This window comes from Ricinus communis, chromosome 4 (genome assembly GCF_019578655.1).
Source record: "Ricinus communis isolate WT05 ecotype wild-type chromosome 4, ASM1957865v1, whole genome shotgun sequence".
In the NCBI taxonomy this organism is placed as follows: domain Eukaryota; kingdom Viridiplantae; phylum Streptophyta; class Magnoliopsida; order Malpighiales; family Euphorbiaceae; genus Ricinus; species Ricinus communis.
Genome location: NC_063259.1, coordinates 26,757,020 through 26,779,580, shown reverse-complemented (window position 1 = coordinate 26,779,580; position 22,561 = coordinate 26,757,020). Strand labels below are relative to the sequence as shown.

The following is a 22,561-nucleotide window of genomic DNA, read 5'->3' as shown; positions in this document are numbered from 1 at the left end:
CACCAACTGCCTTATAAATACAATGTCATCTGTGTTTGTACTAATTTTCCCATTTTTAGGTCTCTTTGGTACTGAGTTTGAAACTGATTTTATCACCCTTTGATTAATTGGAGGGACGTGAGAAGAAAGGAAAAGAAATTAGAAAAACGTTTCCTGTTTGGGAGTTAAAATAAGGAAGAGAATGAAGAAAATGGAGTGGAATGTAGCAACTATAATTTCCTTTCAAATTAGAGAGAAAGTCTGGGAAATACTAATCATGGAATTACTAATAGATCCTTTCCTTTTTAAAAAATTTAAAGTGTCTTTAAGATGAAACTAGAAACATGCACCTAAGAGAAACTGTATTTCTCTCTTGTTTTTGAAAAGCAACCGAACATACAGAAGAGAAATATATATTTTCATTGCTTTTTTCTTTTCCTTTCTCCTCTTTTCTTCTCATTTTCCTCCTTTTATTTCTCTTCCTTTCCCTTGTGCAACTAAGTGCACCAAACAAGCTGTAAAACACGCTATATTTTAGTTTGAAGAAATTATTTTGCAGTTCTAGTAACAATAGATTTCAATAATTTGTGTCTGTTTCTCAATTACACAAGTCACAACAATTCTTATTTGCAATGTGAATATTGATTGATAAAAGAGAAACTTAGCAGACCATCTAAATCAACTTTGCTTAGGCAAGAATTTTATGTATAGAATTGGTGTTCAAAATTTAAGCAAGCAGGCAACTTTCTTTTATGGCTGATGGGTCCTGAAGGAACATTTAAAGCAGTTAAAATCCCCCAGAAAAGAGGATATAACAACTTATAAAAAAGAAAAAAAGCAGTCGGTGATGAAATGTCATGATATTTATTTTATATTATGCTTTTCCTGAACCAGAATTTGTTGAAGTGAAAAGATGTTATTCGTCTTTGACCTGTTCTTTTTCTATTTTTCTTTTTGTTTTTCCATGGATCATGTATAAATACTCACCATACCATATTATAATATACATGCTTTCTGAATATGAATATGCCTTTACATTGTAATGATTAAAATTCAGAGCAGCCTAATTGAATGAGATATGTTCAGCCACCATACTAAAGTAGCAGATCACATTTTCTTTTTCTTGAGAGGGAAAGAATCTTGGCATGGAATCACTAATCCTCCCGCCCACCATCAGCTCTAGAGTTGCTTCTAGACTCTTGAAATTATGAGTTCAAATCCCAGTTGGATCCTCATTGGGAAAAGAAAAACAGAAAAACAAAAGAACCCTTGTTGCTGTCTATCCAGTAAAGAACTCTGCATAATTGACTTCACTGCAATCTTCCAACAAGGAGAAAAATATATGAAACAGAAGTAAAATTCGAAGGGGAGACAGGAATTAGAAATTTTTTATAAATTCTTCCCAGTATCTTTATATAATTACAAATTACAAATCTGCTAACACTGGGTATACAAGATAAGATCGCTGCTTTCCTGTTTGACCATTTTGTATCTTCCAAAACTTGCTAACTGATTGATCTTTTTGCATCAGTTTTTCTTTTTTTAGCAAAAAAAAAAAAAAAAACAAAGAATGCTAACAGTTTCTTGTGTTAATTCTGGTATTTTGTTTTCCAGTATCCTATTTCTGCAACTTCCTATGCTGATAATTCACATTTTCTTCGAGATGTTGAAACTAGCTTGGCCCCTTAAGTTTTATAACTCCAGCTACCTTCGGCATTGATAGGAGTCAGGGAACCATCTGGAGAATAGAGTGTGTTTCAGCTTTATAATAAAAGTGAAAACACCATAGCATGCGATATGCATCCCTGCTACAATGAAGTACCTTCAATTTCCATTTCAGACAACGAAATGCGTCAGTATTACTTGCTTACAGCATTAAGTACGAAATTAGTACTTGATGAGAATGATACTGCAAAATTCAACTTAGCAATTTTGATAGTGATTCTTGTGGATAAACAGATTCCCTTTTCATTTTATTTTGTTGTTTCTTATTTTTCAAATTGAATGCAAGTCTGAAGAATGTTTCTAACTTTGAAAGGAGATGGCTAAGAGTTTGTACCATAAAGGTGCATATGTAGATGACAAGTCAAGGAATGGATAAGGCCACCTGTTGAGACAGCAAAATAAAATTAGTATTGCATAACCATGAGCAAACCTCTAATTCTTTCTCAGAATGAAAAGAGGAAATGATTTTTACCAGATTTTGACAAAAACATGGAGAATCCACTGAAATAGGACATATACTATTGTCCATATGAAGAAATATGCAATCCGAAACCAGGGAAAACGCTGCAAAAAGAAGAACTTGGAAATTAAAGGAAATTCATGAAAAGGGTTGGAAATGTTGTTGCAGCTAAGCAAAAGCAGACTTACCAGGCTATTCAAGGCAGTATCGCCAAGCAGGAAAATAGCATTCATCGAATGCATACTTATAACCAACTGTCATGTAAAAGAACATATACATTGTTTAGCTAAGAAAGACCCATCAAGTTTACAGCTTTTTCTATTGCTAAAATTAGTAGAGAATTGTATGACTTGGTTTTTAATTCTCAAAAGCAGCTTGAAGTAGTAAAATGAGACTTACAGCAGTTAGGTGGTAATCCTTGAGTGCAAGAAATGGAACGATCACGAACCAAAATACACAATCTGTGAGCATAACAGCCCCTGCATTCATCTGTTTCAATACAAGCAAACGTCAATTCTATACACAAAGCTATGTTATCAATGATGTACTAACACTTTAACGCAGAGAACAGAACTGCGAAAAATTAGCTTATAGAACTTGCTTATTGTATTAGACATGGAAGGGGACAAAAGCTTTGGCCAACTGACTGGTTTACCTGAAAAGCTATTTGAAAGACATAAACCCATTTCCCTGCTGGTTTCCGCATGTCAAGTTGCTCATTGGAGTTTGCACTCGTCTTTCCTATGGAAGAGGCATTAGAACTTTCTCCAGCTGCAGGAGTAGCACAATTTCCTTGCTCTGAATCTACCTCTACGTTACCAACTCTATCCCCACCTACTCTTCTGTGATGTTGGTAACATCCACGCATTGAGAGAAATGATCCAATCTGCAAATGATAATCAAATCATTAAGGAAATAACAGAAACAGGATACTTAATAAGAAACAAAAGAAAAAGAGGGAGATCATGAAGCGTTTTGAAAAGGCCCTTTGAAGGCTTAACACTTACCCCAAAGTAGATAGTGACTAAAGTAAAAGTCCACCTGTTCAGAACCAAGAAACAGCATTGACCAATTAGTTCAAATGATATCAATTAATTTGATCGATAACATTGCTGTTTGAAATGAAAAAAGCTTGCGTTTATATTATCTCTCTCATTTCATCCTAATACAAATTTAACCAAGTATGAGGCGCATCAAGAAAAATGACAACTTACTGAGTATAGTAGTAAAAAATGCTGCCTCCATCCACAAAAGCAGCAACAATCAACAGCACCAAAAGCACAAAGAAAGCAGAAACTCTAAAAGCTAGCAACCACGCAGGGTGTATTCCTTTCAGGCATGGTCTCCAAGTTTCATCGTCATACAAATCTGCTTCTGTCTCTATCTTGTTCTCTCCACAATCTCGTTCCACTTTGTGAAAGTTTTCATTTTTCCATATAAGAAGTGATGCAATAATCGTAGAAATTAAGACCCAAATGGCACAAAGGAAGAACCTCCAATTTAGCCAGTAATTGGCTATGGTTGTATCAGCAGTCATGGATGGATGCCAAGTATCTTTGGTGGATCCTGTTATAAAACTCATTTTTGTCACTTCTACTTCTCTGATTTTGCACTTACTACGTTTGATGATCTGGTGATGGTAGATAGAATAATTTCCAAATTATCACAAATGGAAGAAAATGAAGATGAACTTGGATGAACTCAAAGATGAATGAAATGAAAAGCTATAACCAACAAAAGAATGGATAAGAACAGTGCAAGAAATGGAATTTTCTTATAAGAAACTGTGGTTTACCATGACCATTTTAGCAATGATTCCCAGATGGGTAAAGAATGAACAGTTGCAGAGCAATTAAGGAAGGTAAAAGAGAGAAAAAAAAATAAAATTCGCATGAAATGCTAATGAAACAATTTCCATAAAAGCAAGTGAAACTTGTAAGAAGGAGAACAGCTTTAACAAGATTCAAGCTTTAAGGAATAATCTTGCAAAAACTCCCAAATGCCAGGGAACTCGATGAATGAAATAAGAAGAACAAATTGGTTTACAAGTGATCAAACTCAAATGCTCTAATCTACAATCAAATACCAAAAAACATTTTTGAATTCAGATATTTATGAAAACTTATAGAAGTTTAAAGAAAAGTACTTTAGGAACAAGTACCCATTAGTTATATTGGTGCTCGAAAGAAGAAAAAACATCAACATCACAAGAAACAGAGAGAAGGCATCCCAAGTTGATTTTGACCTCATTAATGGCGCAAAACAAACAAGAGATTCCAAACTTTAGGTGGGTTCTTGCAGAGAAAGAAAAAGAAAATTCTAAACTATTATATTGAAAATCTTCCAGAAAAGAAACAGCTAAATCCCAATGAAAGGAAAGGTAGAATACTTACAAGGGAAAGCAAAGACAATGTGGTGGTGTGACAAGAGCCTCCTACTACTAGGAGATGCTTTGCTTCTATTCTTTGGATGAGAAAATAGGAAAACATAAAAAGGGTAGTGTGCTTTGAGCACAAGCTTCTTTCTTTTTCACTTACAATCTCGAGAAACATAAATTAAAATCTTGAAAATAGACCAGACACACACTCTTTCTCTTTCTATCTCTTCAGTCCCAATCTATATGCATGCAAATAAAGAAATCTTTAGTACATGCAAGTTTTTGTCACCTTTTCTTGGAATATTACCAGCTTTATTTGTAGTCTTTTCAAATTTATATGATATAATTTTTGGATATTGTGTTGTCTTTTAGCCTATTATTAGTTTTTTAATTTTCTGGGGAAGGGGGGGAATTCAAGAATAATGGTTCTGGTGTGTTATGTGTGTGTATGTGTGCTGCTGCTGCTGCTAAAGAAGGAAGGAATAAAGTATAAAGGAAAAACTGAAAATTTTTGTACAAAATAGATAGACCCCATGTCGCCAATCTTTGACTAATGATTTTAAGCCATTGATCAGTTCCTTTTTCATGATTCATCAATTAACACAAAACAAAGACATTGTTGGGGTGATTGTTGGCAAGATTGATCAGTTTAATCATGTATGCGTTGTGATTCACAAATCATGATGTTTTTAAAATCCTTTTTTAGCTTTCAGTTGAAGCATGAGATTGGTGATGCTGGTCCTCATGTGGGGTCCTACAAAAAAATGACTCCTTTCCTTTGACTTCGCCTGTCACCTTAAATTGGTCACAGCTTCTTCCACAACAAGCTATCTGATATAGCAAAAGTACTGCTGTAAATCTGACACGTGGCTTCTACGTATTGGTGGTCATGCAGTGACAGGGCAACATGGGCCCAGAAAGGAATCTATGCTGGTAAGATAGAACTGGAAGTCGCATCAGAAAGAGAATAAAACGTGAAGCACAGGATTATGTTGAGTGATAAACCAGGGTGTTTTTAACAATTGATTCACCCGGCCGTGACGCGTATCACCTCTACTCTTTTTTACCGACGTTCATGGCTTTTCTGCCTTTATATATTTCTCTCCATATAAATAAATATTTACTGTTACTGTTACTGCGAAAATAATACTATAAAGAAGAAAAGGCCAAAGAAAAAGAGAAGTAACGGAAAGCAAAGACAAGAAAAAGAAAAGAAATGAGTCAGCATTTGTTTAGTGATGTTTTTACTTTTGGAAATTAATATGTATTTGAAAAATGAATATGAATTAATGTATAATGTTATATTTACAAGTTCTCATTTATTGTATATGCATGCTCTATCTTGTCTTCATCATGGACTGATTCCAATACTAAAAAAATCCATTCTTCTTTTGGACAAGTCAAATACCATACAAGTGATCATTAATTATTATTTTTTCTCTTTTTAATGCAATTTTTATTGGATATTTTTGTTAACTGCAGTTTTTGTTACAGTTCTATATTTAGCCTATTTTTATGTTACAACAAGTAACTGTTAAAACTGTCCAACTGGATCATGTCAATTCATATTATATTGTGTTCAATTGTTGGATGAAGAATACATAATATTATGTGTGTTTTTTTTTCTTTAGATAATAATATGTGTCTTAAATCTTATTATTATTCACTTATGAGTAATTAGAATAGTAAAGAAAATACCCACAAAAGATCCCACTAATGTTTTAAGGGGAGAATAATTATTATTCAAAAAACCATAATATAATAACTTCTTGAAATTGTTTTGTTTCTTTAACGTAAAAGAGGAGGCGAGTTGAATCAGAAAAGAAAAATGGTGAGGTGACAGGAGGGCTGCAATGCATCCTGAAAAGGATGTTTTTTTTCTTTTCTTTTTAGGACAATTGTCAAGAGACAACAAAGCATGACGACAAGTTAATATAAAGCTTGGTCACCAAGCAAGAACATGTTACAAAACTTGAGCCACGATACGAGCAGACCCAAGAAAATTGGGTTGAGACACCCTACAAGTAATTATTTGTAATGGTCGCTACTTCCAACCTTAATTTGCAACATCATAGTTTAGATAATAATAATAATAATAATAATAATTGAAAGATGAGTATGGTTTTGGCCCTACTAGATCCAGGAATCAACGTCTCCTGTCTACCTCATATTTATCATATCATAATTTCTAATTTGGGGCATAATTGTAGGAAAATAGTTTATATATGAATACCGTATGAATCGGGCTCACTCTGTGTTTTGTCAGCAACAGATTGATACAGTTGTTGTGACAGTGCTTAAATATTCTATTGCTGTAATAGCACAATTTTCTTGATTAGTTGTGGTGTTTATAGTGTCTCCATCTATCAGCTCAACAAAACATAAAGAATTTGCAAATTCCATACAAGAGAATGGTGCCTAAAATCCTTGAGCATCAGAATAATAAGCCAAGAAAAGCATCCATTTTAAAAAGGAGTGGAGTGGAATTTTAAAATCTTTACCAAAATCGATCATTGGTTCTTAAAGAATAGATGTACCACAATGGATAATGTGGAGAGAGTATTATAGGTTATAGAGGTCATGTTCTGGAGAAGATATTGGACAGTGGATGTGCTACAAACAGATTAAAGGGAATCTGCCTCTACTTATAGGGATTAAAGGGGTCTAAAAATCAAGGAGAAACTAGGAAAACACCACAAGAATTCTTACTAGCTTGGCAATATGCGAGAGCTATTCTTATGCAAGAGCTAGCTAGGATATGCATAATCTATATTAATTTGCACCCTGCAAGTAATAAAGCATTTCCAAACATATGACACAACCAACAAGTATGATACCAACTCTCCACTATGAACTGTTAATTCTTAAACTCAGAATATAAATACTTCAAAAGGCTAGAATTTGATACCTTCCATGCTTAGCGACTAATGAAGAGGAAATCCCGAGTTGGCTCTATATCCCTTTCAAGCATTGCACTGAGACTTACCAGTAAAGTATCTATAAATAGAATGCAACTTGGATACTTGAGAATTGAGAAATTGCGTGGTATAGACGGTTGCATGTCTTGTTTCCACCATTTAAGCAGTGAAACACGCAGAAGCAACAGAAAACAAAAAGAAAAAGAGAGCTGATGCTTAAGCAACGCAGGGTCCTGGGACAAGAAACGTGTGCGACTCCTGTCTGCATGGAAATTGTGGGGATTCTTCAAATGAGATGCCACTTCGGGCCAAAAAATGCTTTTAAAACAACATTTCCGAGCTGCTTCTTCAGCAGTTGTTGATAGATTTCGAATTGATTAGCCTCCAGATACGTCTCAAAACTAGGGTCAGACCACTTACACGTAACATAATATTGCATGCTATTCACAAATAAGCTTAAACCTCACAAATACATGTAATAGTTTAGACTTTCTAGTAATTATGTCTTTACATGGGAAGAACTACCGCAGTCATCTCCTTCTCTTGGACTGCATTCACTCTCTCCGTTTGTCCATCGGTTTGGGGATGAAAGCTTGTGGAGAAGTTAAGCTCGGACCCCATAAGCTTGAACAATTCCATCCAAATTCTTCCCATGTCTCTAATCATCTCTACTAACTGATCCTTCCACAATTTGCTACATACAATTGAATTGCTAACCTTCTAGACAAGAAATTTACGAGAATACTAGTCTGTATTCCCCAATAATTATGATGACCTTTACATCTGTGCACAACAAGAATACAGTTTCCTAACCCTCAATTTGATAATGGCACAATGCATGAGACAGTTGAAGTTCCTACAAAAAGTGTCACTTTCATCGTACTTCACATATCAAAAAGTGTCACTTTCATCTGCTAGTATTGATAGAGAAAATGGTGCAATAGCCACGTTGAAAGTCGATGATCCTACTCTATCAATATGTTTCATTTCAAAGTCACCTTCCTGCAATTGTATGAGACAAGTTAAATAAGAGCATGGATATGAGTAACAAATTCTCAAAAACTGACAGCTCTTCATGGGATGAAAGAGCAAGAAACCACTACTCACCATTCTGCCACTGGGTGTAGATAATGGGCAAGCAGATGAGTATTCAAATCCTGTCCTAGGAAGTATAACTGGCTGTTCACCTATAACTCCAATTCCCCTGCAATATGATAAAAGATATGGAATTAAATTTGGACATTAAAGAAAAACAAATTTGACAACTCACCAAACATTTTCAGCTCTTCCATTGGCATCAGAGATAATCCAATGTCTTCTAAGAAGTTGAACAGGACGATCTGAGTTATTGGTGATTCTTATTCTGTATGCAAAGAAGTACTGCCCCTTTGAAGGCTGACTTCGCCCGTCAATGTATACACTCCTAACTTGGACCCTGATCCCCTGAAATAGATCACATTTGGTCAACTGATGCAATAAATCAATATATGCAAATTTCTGCCACTGTCTTAACCGATGCCACATATTCCTAGCTTCCCTGATCCCTTTTAGGTAACATTCTGCAATATTTTCATGGTCTGTCTATAAGGCTGAACATCTAAGAAAATATGTGGCAGAGAAAGCAAACCAGATCTGAGTCTTAAAAGAAGCAGTAACCTTATATACACCTTTCCCATTTATTTCATCGATTTTAAAACTATTTCCTTGATGTTGAATGTCTAATTTCCAAAAACCGCTACTAGGGAGCATGCTCCAGAAAAGAAAGCACTTCGAGAAGGGAAAGCTCTCTTTTAATAAATGCTAAAAAATTGTTTCTAAAGTAATCTTTCAAAATCAGAGATCCAAACAGCTGCTATCCTGAAACAATACAATGATTTCACACCTCACAAGCGATGACAATGGACTAGGAAAAAAGGCCTTGTTTGGAACAACTCATGTGCAAGAGTTCAGTTAAATTAAATTCTTATACATCATGTCATTTTTTACATAATTTCATCTCTTTAAATACACCTTGTTTTTCTCAAGTTGAGAGGATTGAATTCCACGAACTATAAGGTTATTAAAAACACGAGAATTGAATTTAAATTCTTGAGAATTTGAAGTCCTTAAGACCTATAAATCTCAGAATTTTTATATCCTAAGATTGTGAATTTTTAAAAAAAAATTATTTTTAACACTCCGTTGCCTACATTTTAAGTTTTGAATTTATACTATCCTTATTATATTAAAATCTTATTTTTATGAATTTAAGAAACAATTTTCATTTGCAAATTACCTAAACACGAGGAAGTTTAATTCTTTCTAGTAGGAGACTTCCAGATTATTATTTTTCTTATAACTGATTACTCATGGAATCTAAATTTTCATCTTGCATCATGAAAAGAAGAACAAGATATTATAGAAGTCTTACGTTCCACTTCTAGCAAAAAATCTGACCCAAAATATAATTTAATCGCAATGAATTCTTGGATAACGAGAAATTTGTAGGCTTTCTGAAAAGGATTGTAGGCATACCAAGGTTGTGGCATCACTTGAACATTTCAAGAGAGAATGTGGTGCAATTTCCTTTAGTTCGTCGCGATATCTGACTGCATCCTATTCAAGAAATACCAGAGACTAAATAAAACAATAACTTAAGTCTCTAAATTATCAAAAAAGAATTATGCAAGCACATTCAAGAAACAAGCCTTTATACCTCAAACCGCTCTTCATTGATGGCCTCTTTGAGCAACCTACGTATCCGAAGAACCGGTTCCTCTTCTTCAAAAGATCTCAATGAGTCACGAATTCTTGCAGCTTCTTCATAGTCCTAAGCACCACAAAACAACTAACTCATTATCTTGTTTAAAATAAATCATACACAGGAATTCAACTCTTGACATGGTTTCTTAGGTTGAAAGAATTGAATTCTACGTGCAAAAATTGACTAAATTAATTATAATAACCTCAGATTGGGCAGCAACTTCCATTTGCTGTTTCAAGAAAGCGTAAGTTTGAGTCCGAGACGCAAAGGAACTCGAATTATAATCCGAACCCGAGCCGGAACTTGAACTCGAACTTGCTCCACTTCCGCCATTCCCGTTTCTCTCAACGGAACATGCTACGATCCGACAACTATTACTATTATTATTACTAAAATTCCTAAAATAAGAAGGAGAAACTCCAAGATTGATCACCAACTGTTGGTGTTGTTGTATTCTTCTATCGAAACCGGAGCTCCGAACCGGAAAACAAGTCCTCCTGCCCGTATTGAAATCTGTAAACACTTTAATACTACTGGACGCCAACGAATGCATTTTCCTTTTCCGATTTGAAATTATTTCGGAAAATCACCGATGGGATCAGATTAGGTCCAAATTAAGAAGCGAATGGGAGATTTAATAAGTGTGCATCTGTGACTGCGAGCGAATATAGGTGGTAATTAGTAACTGTATCTATTTTCTGGTGCGTGAAATTACTGGATTAGAGAGGGTGGAATGGCAGTCTCGACGGTTGAGATACTTTGATAGGAGGGGTAGAAATGGGATTTCGTGCGAGAATTAACGATCTTTTGGACGGAGGATTTAAATTGGTGGAGGGGAATCTATTGGATTGCTATAAATGGAGTCTGGGGTGGAGAGGCGAGCCGTCGTTGCATTGACCAGATATTTTTGTTGCTTTTTATGGGAGACAAAGGTTACACGTGTTGCTTTATATTTTCATTCGATTTGTTTCTTTTTTTTTTTTTTTTTTGGAAAATCTTTGCTCGGTTGGGGAGTTTGTAACTTCTTATAGCTGTTATGGAAATGAATCAATTTGTGCAATATTTGACTAAAAATCAAATTAACCTTATCTTTTTTCTATTTAAAGAAAAAAGATAAAACAATGAATAAAGATGGCGTTTTTTAATCTAAATATATACACTTTGATTAATTTATTTTATTATTATAATATTTTCCCAAAATAAAATGAAAAGAAATTAACACACTGTGTTCCATACACTGGCAATTAATTAAAAATAAGTAGAAAATATAGTGTGGGTAGAACCTAATTAAACTGGTGGATCTAAATAAAGAAATAACTATAAGAAAAGATCAACCACAATAGAGTTTTATGACATCACTCTATATAAGAAGATTGTCATGGAGTGACTAAATTGATATACAGAGATACGAGGAAGTGTTAATACCACTTTTAGTTGCTATATAATTTTTAATTTTTTTTTAAATTATTAATTTATAAATAAGTAAAATTAAATACTGGTATATAAATTATTAATTAATTAATTTATTATTATTAACTATTTATAATTAATTAATTAATTAATATAAATATAATAAATAATATCATATATTATTATATAATTTATTTATCTATGAATGACGTGATAAATTAAATTTATTTATTATTTACTATTTTTTTTTTCAAACGACATAAATGTCCGATCATTAATTAAATACTCTTAATTATTTTAAACCGAGTTTAAACTATTTTTAAAAAACTGTAAATATTGCTTCCATTATTTTGGTAGGATTTAATGGATTAAAAATTAAATAATGACAGTCCTTGAGATTTTGCAAGGAGAGGATTATGTCTCTCCACTTTGATGTGATACATTTGGGTAAGAGTGGCGGTAGCAAATTTCAAAAGAGAGCCGGTAAGTCCATTATTTTTGATGCGATGCTTTTTTTCATCGTACACTTTGCACGGTAGCAAAATGGCAGGGAAATTGGTAAGACAATTTTTATTTAGAGTGCAGTAATAGTTTAAATGCTTACTAAACAGCTGGTCGTTTCGTATTCTACTCAATTGTTATTCAGAGGAAGTGTACTTCTTCATGGCATTTTTTTTGATGACTTGTCGATGGACAACCCAGCTCGTTTTTCCAAGTGCTGTCTGAGATGAGCACCAACCAAACAACATATCACGTCGGTATTCAGACTTCTTGCTACATGTGCTATAAAACGACACATTGCTGATTCAATCAACATCGTTTTCTCATGCACCTAACAGGTATTGGTATTCGGTGGTTTAATTATGGGACAACGGACAGCACCGTATGGCTATCATGCTAAATTGTGTGCTCGCTGCAGGGCCATAATTAGGTTGGCTTTGGATGAATTTTGACATTACTAGACGAGACTAATAAATAAAACGCACCAGTAGCCGATGGTACGATCTCGCCCACCAAATTGTAACTCAGAAAATAAGAAAATATAAACTTTCTTTAGCTGTGATACTCAAGCTACGCAGACGCATCCATACAGTCCCGGTTACTTCTTTTTATAAAACTTGTAAAATCATGTTCATTAGTAGAGTCTTTTCAAATTGCCGTAGTATCCTGGAACTACCTCCAAAGCTTGAAGACGAGCACCAAATAAGTCTCCATGGGCGTACCTTAATTAAAACCACCAAAAGAAAATAAAAAATATGACTGAGTGGAAGAGAATAAAAGAATATCATAATAATAACCTAAAGAAAGAAAGAAAAGTAAAAGAATGACCTCCATCAGTGGCATTAACTGAGAAAATGGAACACCTTTTGAGAGAGGGAGGGAGAGAAAGAGAGAACCCAGACCCAGTTAGGTGCTCAGTATGATATTAAGATTTTATTTTATCTTTTGGTTTATGCGCATTTATAATCTATATTGAAACCAAGAGAAACCAAATCTTGTTAAGGCTTCAACAAAAAGATCCCTAAACATTGCATACCTTAAGAAATATCGCTTATCATCTCCATGAAATTTACAAACACTCCAAAAACAGCCTTTTCCTATTGAAATTTTATCACTAACAGAAATTTTCTAAAAGAAATGGAAAGACATTCATATCAAAATTGGCTCAGTTATTGACTGCAGGGGTTATGTTAATGAAAAGAAGCCACTAAAAGAATGAAGCTATATTACAGGAAAAATGAAAACTGCAATTTAAAGTTTTGTTTTTTTAATGCATTTTTTTTTTTTTTTATCTCCATAACTTTAACATTTGACATAAAAGAATAAGTAAGAAAAAACAAAACAACTACAATTTTTACCGATGAGAATAAAGAATTTGATATTTTCTAAATATTGAATGAATAAATAGACTTCTAGATCCATAAAAGTCTATCTTAAATTGAGATTAGAACTAATTATAAATATTAGATATAGACAAGTATATTGTCTATGCATAGATTTATTCATCTTAAATTATGTCTACTAATTGCCTTAAATCTTAATTTATTTATCAAGGCTAAACTAAGAAAAGGAAAGAAATGTATATTATTTGTTAGATGATAATTAAATTAAAAAGAAAAAGAGAAAGAAAAAGAAAAAGAGAGGGGAATCATTTGAGGATGAAGAAGTTAGAGGTAAGAAAACGAAAAGTAAAGGGTGAGGAGGTTGGACCTTGAGAGTGATGAAGATTACAATACCAAATACCAATACCAACACTACCTCCACCAACAACAATGCCAACCACACCAACAACAATAACATTAACAATCACAACTCCCCGTACCAATGGAATCCTCCGTTTTCTTATTTGCCTCTATTACGCTTCCCTTTTCCCATTTCATCATCACCATCACCATCACCATCACCATCCTCCTCCTCATCATCTCTCCCAATAATACTAAAAACCGCATCCAAGTTGCTTTCTTTTCTCTATTACCATTTCCTCCCTCTCATTCTCTCTCCCCAGATCGTCCTTTTTCCAATTTCTAGCTGATTTTAAGGTGATTTTAATTCGTGGGTTGCTCTGGTTTTGATTAAAAGTTTGGTTCTTTTAGAACATATCTTGTGTTTGTCCCTTCAATTTCCTTTACCATGTGATTCTCTTCGTTTGCCATTTAGATTTTACATTTTGTTGCATTCTCCAAATACTTGTGAACCTTTATTAGCTTACTTATATCTTCGAGCATACTTTATTTGATTGTTCTGTTCTCTGAAAGAAATGGATTTCTCTAAGGGATTTTGTTTACAATGTGCACTATCAAACAGTTTTTAATTGTATCATCTTATTTACTTGCCTGGGATTACTTTAAATCGCAAGGACTTATTCATGTTGATTAAGAGATGGAGTCTAAGTTGTATTTTCTCTTTTTTTTTTTTTTTTTTTTGTTTTCATATAGGATCATGTTTGGAGGTAATAACAGCAATTCTGTGTTTCCAATTTCCTTTGGAGAAAACCACTTCCAGGGTGAAGTTAATGCATTTCCTCAGCTGCAGTTATTTGGAGAGAGTGAGTTTTCTAAACCAATCCCAATTCATAGAGTTGCATAGGCTTAAAATGGTACTTGTAAAATGTGTAACATTATTGCATTTGTCTTCTGAACGGGCATTTGTTCTATCATTCACCAAAAACGAAAAGAAAAGAAAATTCAAAAGCGTATGTTATGCTTAGCGTATTGAGAGCTTAACAAAACCAATATGATGGTTTATCCATCTAAGATGGAATTTGGGCTTGAAAATGATATTAAGTACATGTTTCCTTTGACAGACAGCAACTAGTTCAAGAGAATGACAGAGGGAAATGCCGAGTTTATGGGAATTTTTTTGGGGTTACCCCATCCCTTGTCAATTTTATTGTAGCAGCAATGTATAGTTAAGACTTGTTAAAGTGCACTTCTTGTCTATGTTCACTTTGCTCATTCCGTTGTTTGTTTCCCCTTCTCTTGAATATATTATGGTTGGCTTAGTTTCATAGTGATGCTGCAATCTCTCACAGACCCAGTTGGATGCATTGGAGGTCCCATAAATTACTTAGGAAATGAGCGCACAACTACCATTGAGAGGCCTGCTAAAAGAGGAAGGGAGTCGGAAATTATTTCCGAAAAGCAAAAGCATCAAATATCTTCGGATGGTAATTGCTGCCAATTTGAAGCTGGTCAATTTGGAATCATTCTGAATCCTAATCCTGTATCAATTGGACTGAAACTGTCATACGAGGAAGAAGAGCATAACGCTTCTGTCACCTGTGCAAGTGATAATAAGGCAGCTGTCAGTCCTATGTTGGCTATAGGCATCAGTCTTAAGGCTGAGATTGATCGCCAACAACAAGAGTTTGATCACCAAGTCAGACTTCAGGTATTGTTTCAGTGTTATATATCAACTATGGTACACTTCTGAATACCTCATGTAATTTCTTCTACATATCCAGTAAAGGTAGTTCTGAAAAGGTTTTCTATCATTTTAGTTTTTCTTGAAACTCATCATTTGTAGAATCATTGAATTCTGGATTTTTACTGTTTGTCGGCCACAGGAAGTTTGCAGTAGCCTTAAGAGCTTCTGCAGGCTTTTAAATTTTACAATCATTGCCTGGTGCTTACCTGGATTCTTTCTGTACAGGAAGACAATATGAGAAAGGGTATGAGGGAATTGGGAGAAAGACAAACAATTTCTTTCTTAAGTGCCATAGAAACGGGAATTGGCAAGAAGCTACATGAAAAAGAAGTTGAAATACAAAACATGAATCGCAGGAACAATGAACTAGTGGAAAGAATAAAGCAAATCAGCACAGAAGTTCAGTCATGGCAATGTAGAGCAAAGTACAATGAATCTGTAGTTAATGCTTTGAAGAGTAATCTGAAGCAGGTCTTGGCACAGGGTGTCATCCAAAGAAAGGAAGGCTGCGGGGACAGTGAGGTAGATAGCGCAGCCTCTTATGCTTACGAGAACCACTGGAGCATCCTGGAAGCAAATTCAGTAACCTTTAAAAGGCAGATGGTTTGTAGAGCTTGCAAGACAAAGGAAGCCTCTATCCTGTTACTGCCATGCAGACACTTGTGCCTGTGTAAAGATTGTGCAGGGTCCGTAGATGCTTGCCCAATCTGCCAGATTTTGAAAACTGCAGGTGTTGAAGTATTTACATCATAACTATGCGAGTAACCTTTAAGATGGAAGGGATGGGTATAAATTAATGATCACTGGTTCCTATGATGTTGTGCATGAACATACGAATGAGCTTGATCTCATTTACTTGCCATGGTGTTATATTTTGTTACCTCTTTCGTGGGAAGAACTTGCTGTAAAACTGACAGAGAAAAAATTGGAAGATGCGGAGGAATTGTAATTAATAGTGAGAATTTTTTTCATATGATCTGTAAGCAGCGTGTTTTCATCAATTTTTTGACGTCTTGCATAATTCAGTTGGAAGGAAATGGGTGGTGGGATCTGTTTTTAGCTCTTGAACATTTACTTTATTATTGGATCAGCAGACATTCTCTTCTCAACATCAAAAGAATGCATGTGCTTGCTGGTCAAATTTTTCGAAAGGCAGATGTTTTGAGTTAGCAATAAACTATTCGATGGTTTGGTGGAAGGAAAACTTTCTAAAAGAAAAAAAAAAAAAAAGAAGAAAAATCTCCAAGTTTAAAGGGAATTATTTCAGTATTTAATTATCAAAAGAAAAAAAACAAACTGACTGGAAATCTCCATGCATATTCACTAATCCAACAGGCATAAGCATTAAAGAAGGTTTATTAAATCTCAATTATTATTGCTAATGCAAGATATAATAAAATCATATTGAAAATTGGATTCCTTTGAATCTTTGCACATGCTCTATGATATCACGTGATTGAGATTTAAGAAGAAGAAGAAGAAGAAGAAGAAGAAGAAGAAATTAGGTAAAAGTCCAATATGGGTTGCTAGAAATGTAATTAATCCAAGTTGGCAGACATTTCCTTTCGTCAGATCCACACTTCCCTTTCCATCCACCAACGGGTCAAGTCACATTTCTATTTTATCCCTTTCATAAAGCACCTCTTTTGGGCCTCTTTTTCTTCTTTGTTTTTTTTCAAATGATAATAATACTAATAATAAAATAATTTAATTTTTTTTTATCTGTTTAGATACGCTAAAAATGAAATAATATATATTTTAATAAAAAAGTTAAAAATTAAAATATTAGTAATCAATATTCAAGCGTAATATATCGGCCTTTACCGAATCAATTTTCATAAAATAATAATAAAGATTGACAGAACCATATGAATATGCGACAAATGGTTGAAGAATATACATATACATTGTGTATTGTTAACCAAGGCAGCGCCTACTCTTAATACCAAACCTCAGAGCGAGTCAGGCCTCACTGGGCGGACTCTCCAACGCCCACCAAACTTATTGACCCTCTCTTTCTCTCCCTCTATTTCTGTACCCAAATTGACAAAAACAATTAAAAGCTCTGTTCTTTTTGGATCTTAAAGAGAAACCAAAAAAAATGCAGAGCGCAGCCTTCACTCTCTCGTCCCCTTCATGTCCATCTCTACCCCTACTCAAGCCTCGTAGCAGCAGGCCTCTCATTAACCCTAGATTCGATCCTATTAGTATTCGCGCTTCTTCCTCTTCTTCATTAAAACGGCAGGATCTTGATACCCCTCATAACAATGTCGTTTTCCCTCGCCGATCCTGGTCTTTGTCTTCTGCCTCCTCTTCTCCCTCTCTCCTCAGGCCTTGGAATCCGCTTGTCTCCGACCGTGAAACGGAGCGTTTTCAGGTTAAGGCGACTGCTGTACCGGAAAGTGCGGGTGAGAGTGAGAAGTCTAGTAGCATGATTAAAACTCTCGAGCTCGGATTATTGTTTGGCCTTTGGTATCTTTTTAATATTTACTTCAACATTTACAACAAACAGGTTCGTTTATTTTCTTTTTCCATAAAAAAAAAAAGGAAATTTAATCATTTCTTTGAAATGAAAATACTAGATCGGTTTGGAAATGAATGATTTGTCAAAAAAGTGTTTATTCTATTGAAAGTATGATTTGCCTTTGTTACAGTGTATGTTTGACTCTAGATTATTTAGAGAGTAAAGTTTCTTCTAAAAGTATATGTAAAACATTATATGAAAAAAAAAATATAAGCACCAGTTGAAATTTAGGTGGTCTGGTTTGGCATGCTTGTTGTGCTTTTTTTTTTTTTTTTTTAAGAGAAAAAGAGGATAGTCTTAGCAATCAAATTAGACTGATACATTGACTGTGAGGTCATTAACTATATTTTTATTAGTTGATATTAGTCAATATTATATGATTAATCTGCATTGATATAGTGGTAACAAAGCTAGCTGAAAAAGTAAAACCCGAGGACCAATTCAAATTTGAAAAACCTGAGTCTTCTGTTTTGGTTTTCCTTTCAAGAAACATAATTCTAGGACATAATATATGCATTTAACAAACTGAATTTTAGCCTTTCATTATGTTATTCAATTAGAACAACAGAATGATATATTCTTTATTATGATATCATAAAAATGAATTTCTCCTACGCAAGGTGCCATTGATAGAATTTTAGTTTAACTTGATTATTATATATTGAATATGATTCATTAACAACAAAAGGAAGACTAATTAATCAATCTTGTAATAATACTGTTTTATAGATAATTGAGGTTCAATCTAGAAAAAATAAAAGGCAAGATACATTTTTAAGCCCTTGAACTTTTCAGTTTTATTTAATTAAGCCTCTTACTTTTTATTTTGTTTTATTAAAGCCTCGTACCTTACCTTTGGGTCCCTAATGAAAGCAAAAATAAAAATATGAGGCTCAATAGAACAAACAAAATCTCATGAAATATATGTAAGAAGTCCTTAATCCAAGCAAAAATAAAAGTACAAGGACTTCATAGAACTAAATAAAAATTCAGGGGCTCAATAGAACAATTCTGAAAAGTTTAGGGGCTTACTAATGGGTTTTGCCAAAATTAAAAGAAACACCATTGTTTAATTAACCAAACTGTATCATGCCTATGCCGTTGTGTATAATTGCATTAGATTAAAAGGAACGTGCTGTAAATTGCCATTGCTCCTTTTTACAGGTTCTGAAGGTTTTCCCAAATCCAGTAACTATCACTTTAGCACAGTTTGCTGTTGGGACAGTGCTTGTTACTCTTATGTGGACTTTCAATCTTTACAAAAGGCCAAAAATTACTCTTGCTCAGGTATTAGATCTATCCCATAACTATTGTGGATAACAGCTTTGTCATTAGACTGGAATAAGGTTGAGGCTTATCATTACAATTTCTTTTTGACAGCTTGCTGCAATCCTGCCATTGGCATTTGTTCACACTCTAGGCAATCTTTTCACTAATATGAGTCTTGGTAAAGTGGCTGTTTCATTTACTCACACAATCAAAGCCATGGAACCTTTCTTCTCAGTAATTCTGTCCGCTATGTTTCTCGGTGAGGTGAGAACTTCATTTTGGCTTATTCAGTTTCATTGCATTTCCTTTCTAGGTTGGAGTTATTATGCAAATTTATCTATGCGAGTAACCTTTGCTAGTGTTGCAAAAATTTTCTGCTTGAAGCAGATTCATAACTAGCTGGCGACATGAGCATTGAAAATAGTTCAAGATTCTGTAGCTTTAATGTTGTCAAAATGATAATTTAGTTGCTTAACTCCTTTTACTTTCATTTTGTTTTTACAGATGCCTACTATATGGGTGGTTGGTTCCCTTGTACCAATTATGGGCGGTGTAGCACTTGCATCAGCCACTGAGGCCTCTTTCAACTGGTACGAATTATTTTATGGATGTGTATAATTATGGTACTGTAACTCGAAACAATTTTGGCTTGTAGTTGTTTTTTGGAGGATTTTACTAATAAGATTTCATCTCTTTTCATTATTCTAAATCATGATATGTGATTTTAATTTTATGTTTCTGAATAAGGGCTGGGTTTTGGAGTGCAATGGCTTCCAATTTGACCAACCAATCTCGTAATGTCCTAAGCAAAAAGGTCATGGTTAAGAAAGAGGTAATCCCTGCTTGTCTAGATTCATAACTTTTCTTTATTGAAAGTTGCAGGTGCCAATGTCTCTTCATATACCCCGACCCTTAAAATTCAGATTAATATTTTCTCTATGGCTAATGATTTTTGGTTTCTTCATTAACAGGATTCCATAGACAACATTACTTTGTTCTCAATAATAACAATTATGTCCTTTTTCTTGTTAACCCCTGTGGCTCTCATCATGGAGGGTGTAAAGTTTACTCCTGCATACCTCCAGTCTGCTGTGAGTTTTCTCTACAGAGCTAATTCACAGAAGTTTTGTGTTTTCATAGAAACCATATTTGAATTGTAAGCCATTATTGAATGTTTATTGTTTGTGGACAGGGATTGAATGTTAAAGAGGTGTATATTAGGTCTCTTCTTGCTGCACTCTGCTTCCATGCCTATCAGCAGGTATTTCTTTTCCCCAAACATACATCTACTATTTTTCATGTCCTCTTCTTGCTTTTTCTACCTTGTAGCTCTTGTGTTGGACATCTGATAATAATTTCTATTATTTGAATATTTAGCTTCATCATTAGAACTTTGTCTTCTTGAAACGTGGAAATCTTAGGTTTTCTTGTGACGCGCTAAATTTGCTTTTGAAACTTTGTGCAACATGATTGCTTTCATTTCATAATAAATTTTACTTTGCCTCCAGTATTTTGGTGTGTGCATGTTTCTCATCTTTCTCATCTATAAAGATAAAACTGACAACCCCTTAGTTTTTCAGTTTCTCTCAAGTTTAGTTTGTTTATAGCATGATGACATTGACCTTTTATTCTAATCTCATAGATCTTGCTTTAAGCTATTTTTGTAATTTCAATACATGGTTGCTCTTTAACTTGTTGGAGTCTTGGATATCAGTTCATGACAACACTTAATTGATCAAATTTATGATGTGTAAATAATTTGAGAATAAACTTGGAACATGGCTTTGTAACTATGAGAAAAAACACACAAAACCTGAAGAGGCGAGGCATTGAAAAAAATTGCTCAGCACAATTGTAAATCAATTTATATTTTTTGCAGATTGTCATTCTTCTTTCAAATACATGGTCTATTATGAACTATGCTGACATAGCATGAGTTAAATTGTGCAGGTTTCATACATGATATTGCAGAGGGTATCCCCTGTTACCCACTCTGTGGGCAATTGTGTGAAGCGTGTGGTGGTCATTGTGAGCTCTGTCCTCTTCTTCCGGACACCTGTCTCGCCTATAAATTCTCTCGGTAAATTCACTTAAAGATCCATATTTTCTACTTGAAAACATTAATTAGGTGTCCGGCGTGGTTTGCTTGCTCGTTAGTTTTATCTTAATACTGTCACCTTTTTTCTGTGCTTGAATTTGTTATCCTAAATCGGTGCAGGCACGGGGATCGCCCTTGCTGGAGTTTTTCTGTATTCAAGAGTGAAGCGCATTAAGCCAAAGCCAAAGACAGCTTGAAGTTATTCGGAGAAATTTTGCTTTTAAATTGGATTATTAGATGATAATAGCATTGAGAACTTGTTTGTAGGTCAAGCCAGGAACTCGAACATGTAACCTTTTTTTTTTTCTTTCTTCTTTTTGGGGTTTTATACTCTTTGGTTTGTCCATTTACTCCACTGGGATGATTTGATCTGTAGTGGCCCCTGGCTAAAAAAAATTTATCCATTGCAAATGTGGTGATGAGAAAATTCTGTTAAAGGGAAAAAAATAATGTTTATCGTTCCACGAACTTGATTTTTCTTTTGATAAATTGATTATATGAAGGCATTATGAGAGGTGCACATGATAAGTCGTTGGGTGGGGCCTTGTTGGATTGGGATGTTACAGTGTCAACTGTCAAATGGGAAAAAGTCAGTGGTGGCGATAGGTGAATTGGATTTTTTGGCCTGGCGGCTGCCTCTGTCCTGCAATTTGCAGATTCTGTTCTTTTAGGGTTCACTTAGTTGTCTGTCTCGACACAAAATTATAAATAAACTAAACTGAGAAGAAGAGAATGTACTTTTTTTTTTTTGTTTCTTTTACAACCTTTCTTTTGTTTCTTTTACAAACTTGATATTTTTAAAAAGATTTAATTTGTGACCATAATCAATACTAAAATTCCCCCCCATTTATAAATTCAATTCAGATATCAAGGTGAAAACAAATGTTCAGACAATAATCTTTAAATTCTCTGACACATTTATCGGCTTTTATTCTTATTGTTTATGTTGGCTTTTTTTTTTTCTCGAGAGTTGTTAATCTCGATCCATGCTAGTTTTGAAACCATTCAATTTGAATTAATATTTTTTTCATCATAATTATTGTGGTATGGGAAAGTTTATTTACGAAAATATATGTCTTGCAAAAAATGGACCACATATAAAATCGGGTCCAGTTATAATTATTCACATTG

At 34.2% G+C, this 22,561-nt stretch overlaps 4 protein-coding genes across 11 annotated transcripts; 2 read left to right on the top strand and 2 right to left on the bottom strand.

Moving 5' to 3' along the window:
* Positions 1-1,349: 1,349 nt before the first annotated feature.
* LOC8288990 lies at positions 1,350-7,739 on the bottom strand. 6 transcript variants are annotated; one of them, XM_048372876.1, is made up of 10 exons: positions 7,450-7,739; positions 4,558-5,485; positions 3,379-3,794; positions 3,172-3,205; positions 2,820-3,050; positions 2,564-2,653; positions 2,353-2,418; positions 2,177-2,268; positions 2,039-2,086; positions 1,350-1,801 (listed from the first exon to the last, which is right to left on the bottom strand). In XM_048372876.1, exons 2-10 carry the CDS (start codon positions 4,714-4,716, stop codon positions 1,684-1,686), a joined length of 1,254 nt encoding a protein of 417 aa, XP_048228833.1. In that variant the 5' UTR covers positions 4,717-5,485; positions 7,450-7,739; the 3' UTR covers positions 1,350-1,683. The 6 variants fall into 6 exon arrangements, with proteins under 6 accessions (XP_048228833.1, XP_015580616.2, XP_015580624.2 ...); XM_015725130.3 differs by having other exon boundaries at positions 4,558-5,471; XM_015725138.3 differs by lacking the exon at positions 4,558-5,485.
* A 143-nt stretch (positions 7,740-7,882) lies between these two features.
* Positions 7,883-11,317, bottom strand: LOC112535715. Its single transcript, XM_048372877.1, has 6 exons — positions 10,405-11,317; positions 10,155-10,268; positions 9,974-10,054; positions 8,730-8,902; positions 8,567-8,663; positions 7,883-8,461 (listed from the first exon to the last, which is right to left on the bottom strand). Exons 1-6 carry the CDS (start codon positions 10,753-10,755, stop codon positions 8,351-8,353), a joined length of 927 nt encoding a protein of 308 aa, XP_048228834.1. The 5' UTR covers positions 10,756-11,317; the 3' UTR covers positions 7,883-8,350.
* A 2,373-nt stretch (positions 11,318-13,690) lies between these two features.
* LOC8288992 (probable BOI-related E3 ubiquitin-protein ligase 3) lies at positions 13,691-16,648 on the top strand. Of its 3 annotated transcripts, XM_015722319.3 has the most exons (4): positions 13,691-14,152; positions 14,549-14,658; positions 15,145-15,503; positions 15,765-16,648. In XM_015722319.3, the coding sequence occupies exons 2-4, from the start codon at positions 14,553-14,555 to the stop codon at positions 16,290-16,292; spliced, it is 993 nt and encodes a 330-aa protein (XP_015577805.1). In that variant the 5' UTR covers positions 13,691-14,152; positions 14,549-14,552; the 3' UTR covers positions 16,293-16,648. The 3 variants fall into 3 exon arrangements, with proteins under 3 accessions (XP_015577805.1, XP_002511385.1, XP_015577809.1); XM_002511339.4 differs by lacking the exon at positions 13,691-14,152 and having other exon boundaries at positions 15,116-15,503; XM_015722323.3 differs by lacking the exon at positions 13,691-14,152 and having other exon boundaries at positions 14,917-15,503.
* Positions 16,649-17,463: 815 nt separating this feature from the next.
* Positions 17,464-21,898, top strand: LOC8288993 (phosphoenolpyruvate/phosphate translocator 1, chloroplastic). The gene is made up of 9 exons (XM_002511340.3): positions 17,464-18,051; positions 19,228-19,350; positions 19,444-19,596; positions 19,837-19,922; positions 20,080-20,164; positions 20,304-20,423; positions 20,525-20,593; positions 21,283-21,412; positions 21,551-21,898. The coding sequence occupies exons 1-9, from the start codon at positions 17,641-17,643 to the stop codon at positions 21,625-21,627; spliced, it is 1,254 nt and encodes a 417-aa protein (XP_002511386.1). The 5' UTR covers positions 17,464-17,640; the 3' UTR covers positions 21,628-21,898.
* Positions 21,899-22,561: the final 663 nt, after the last annotated feature.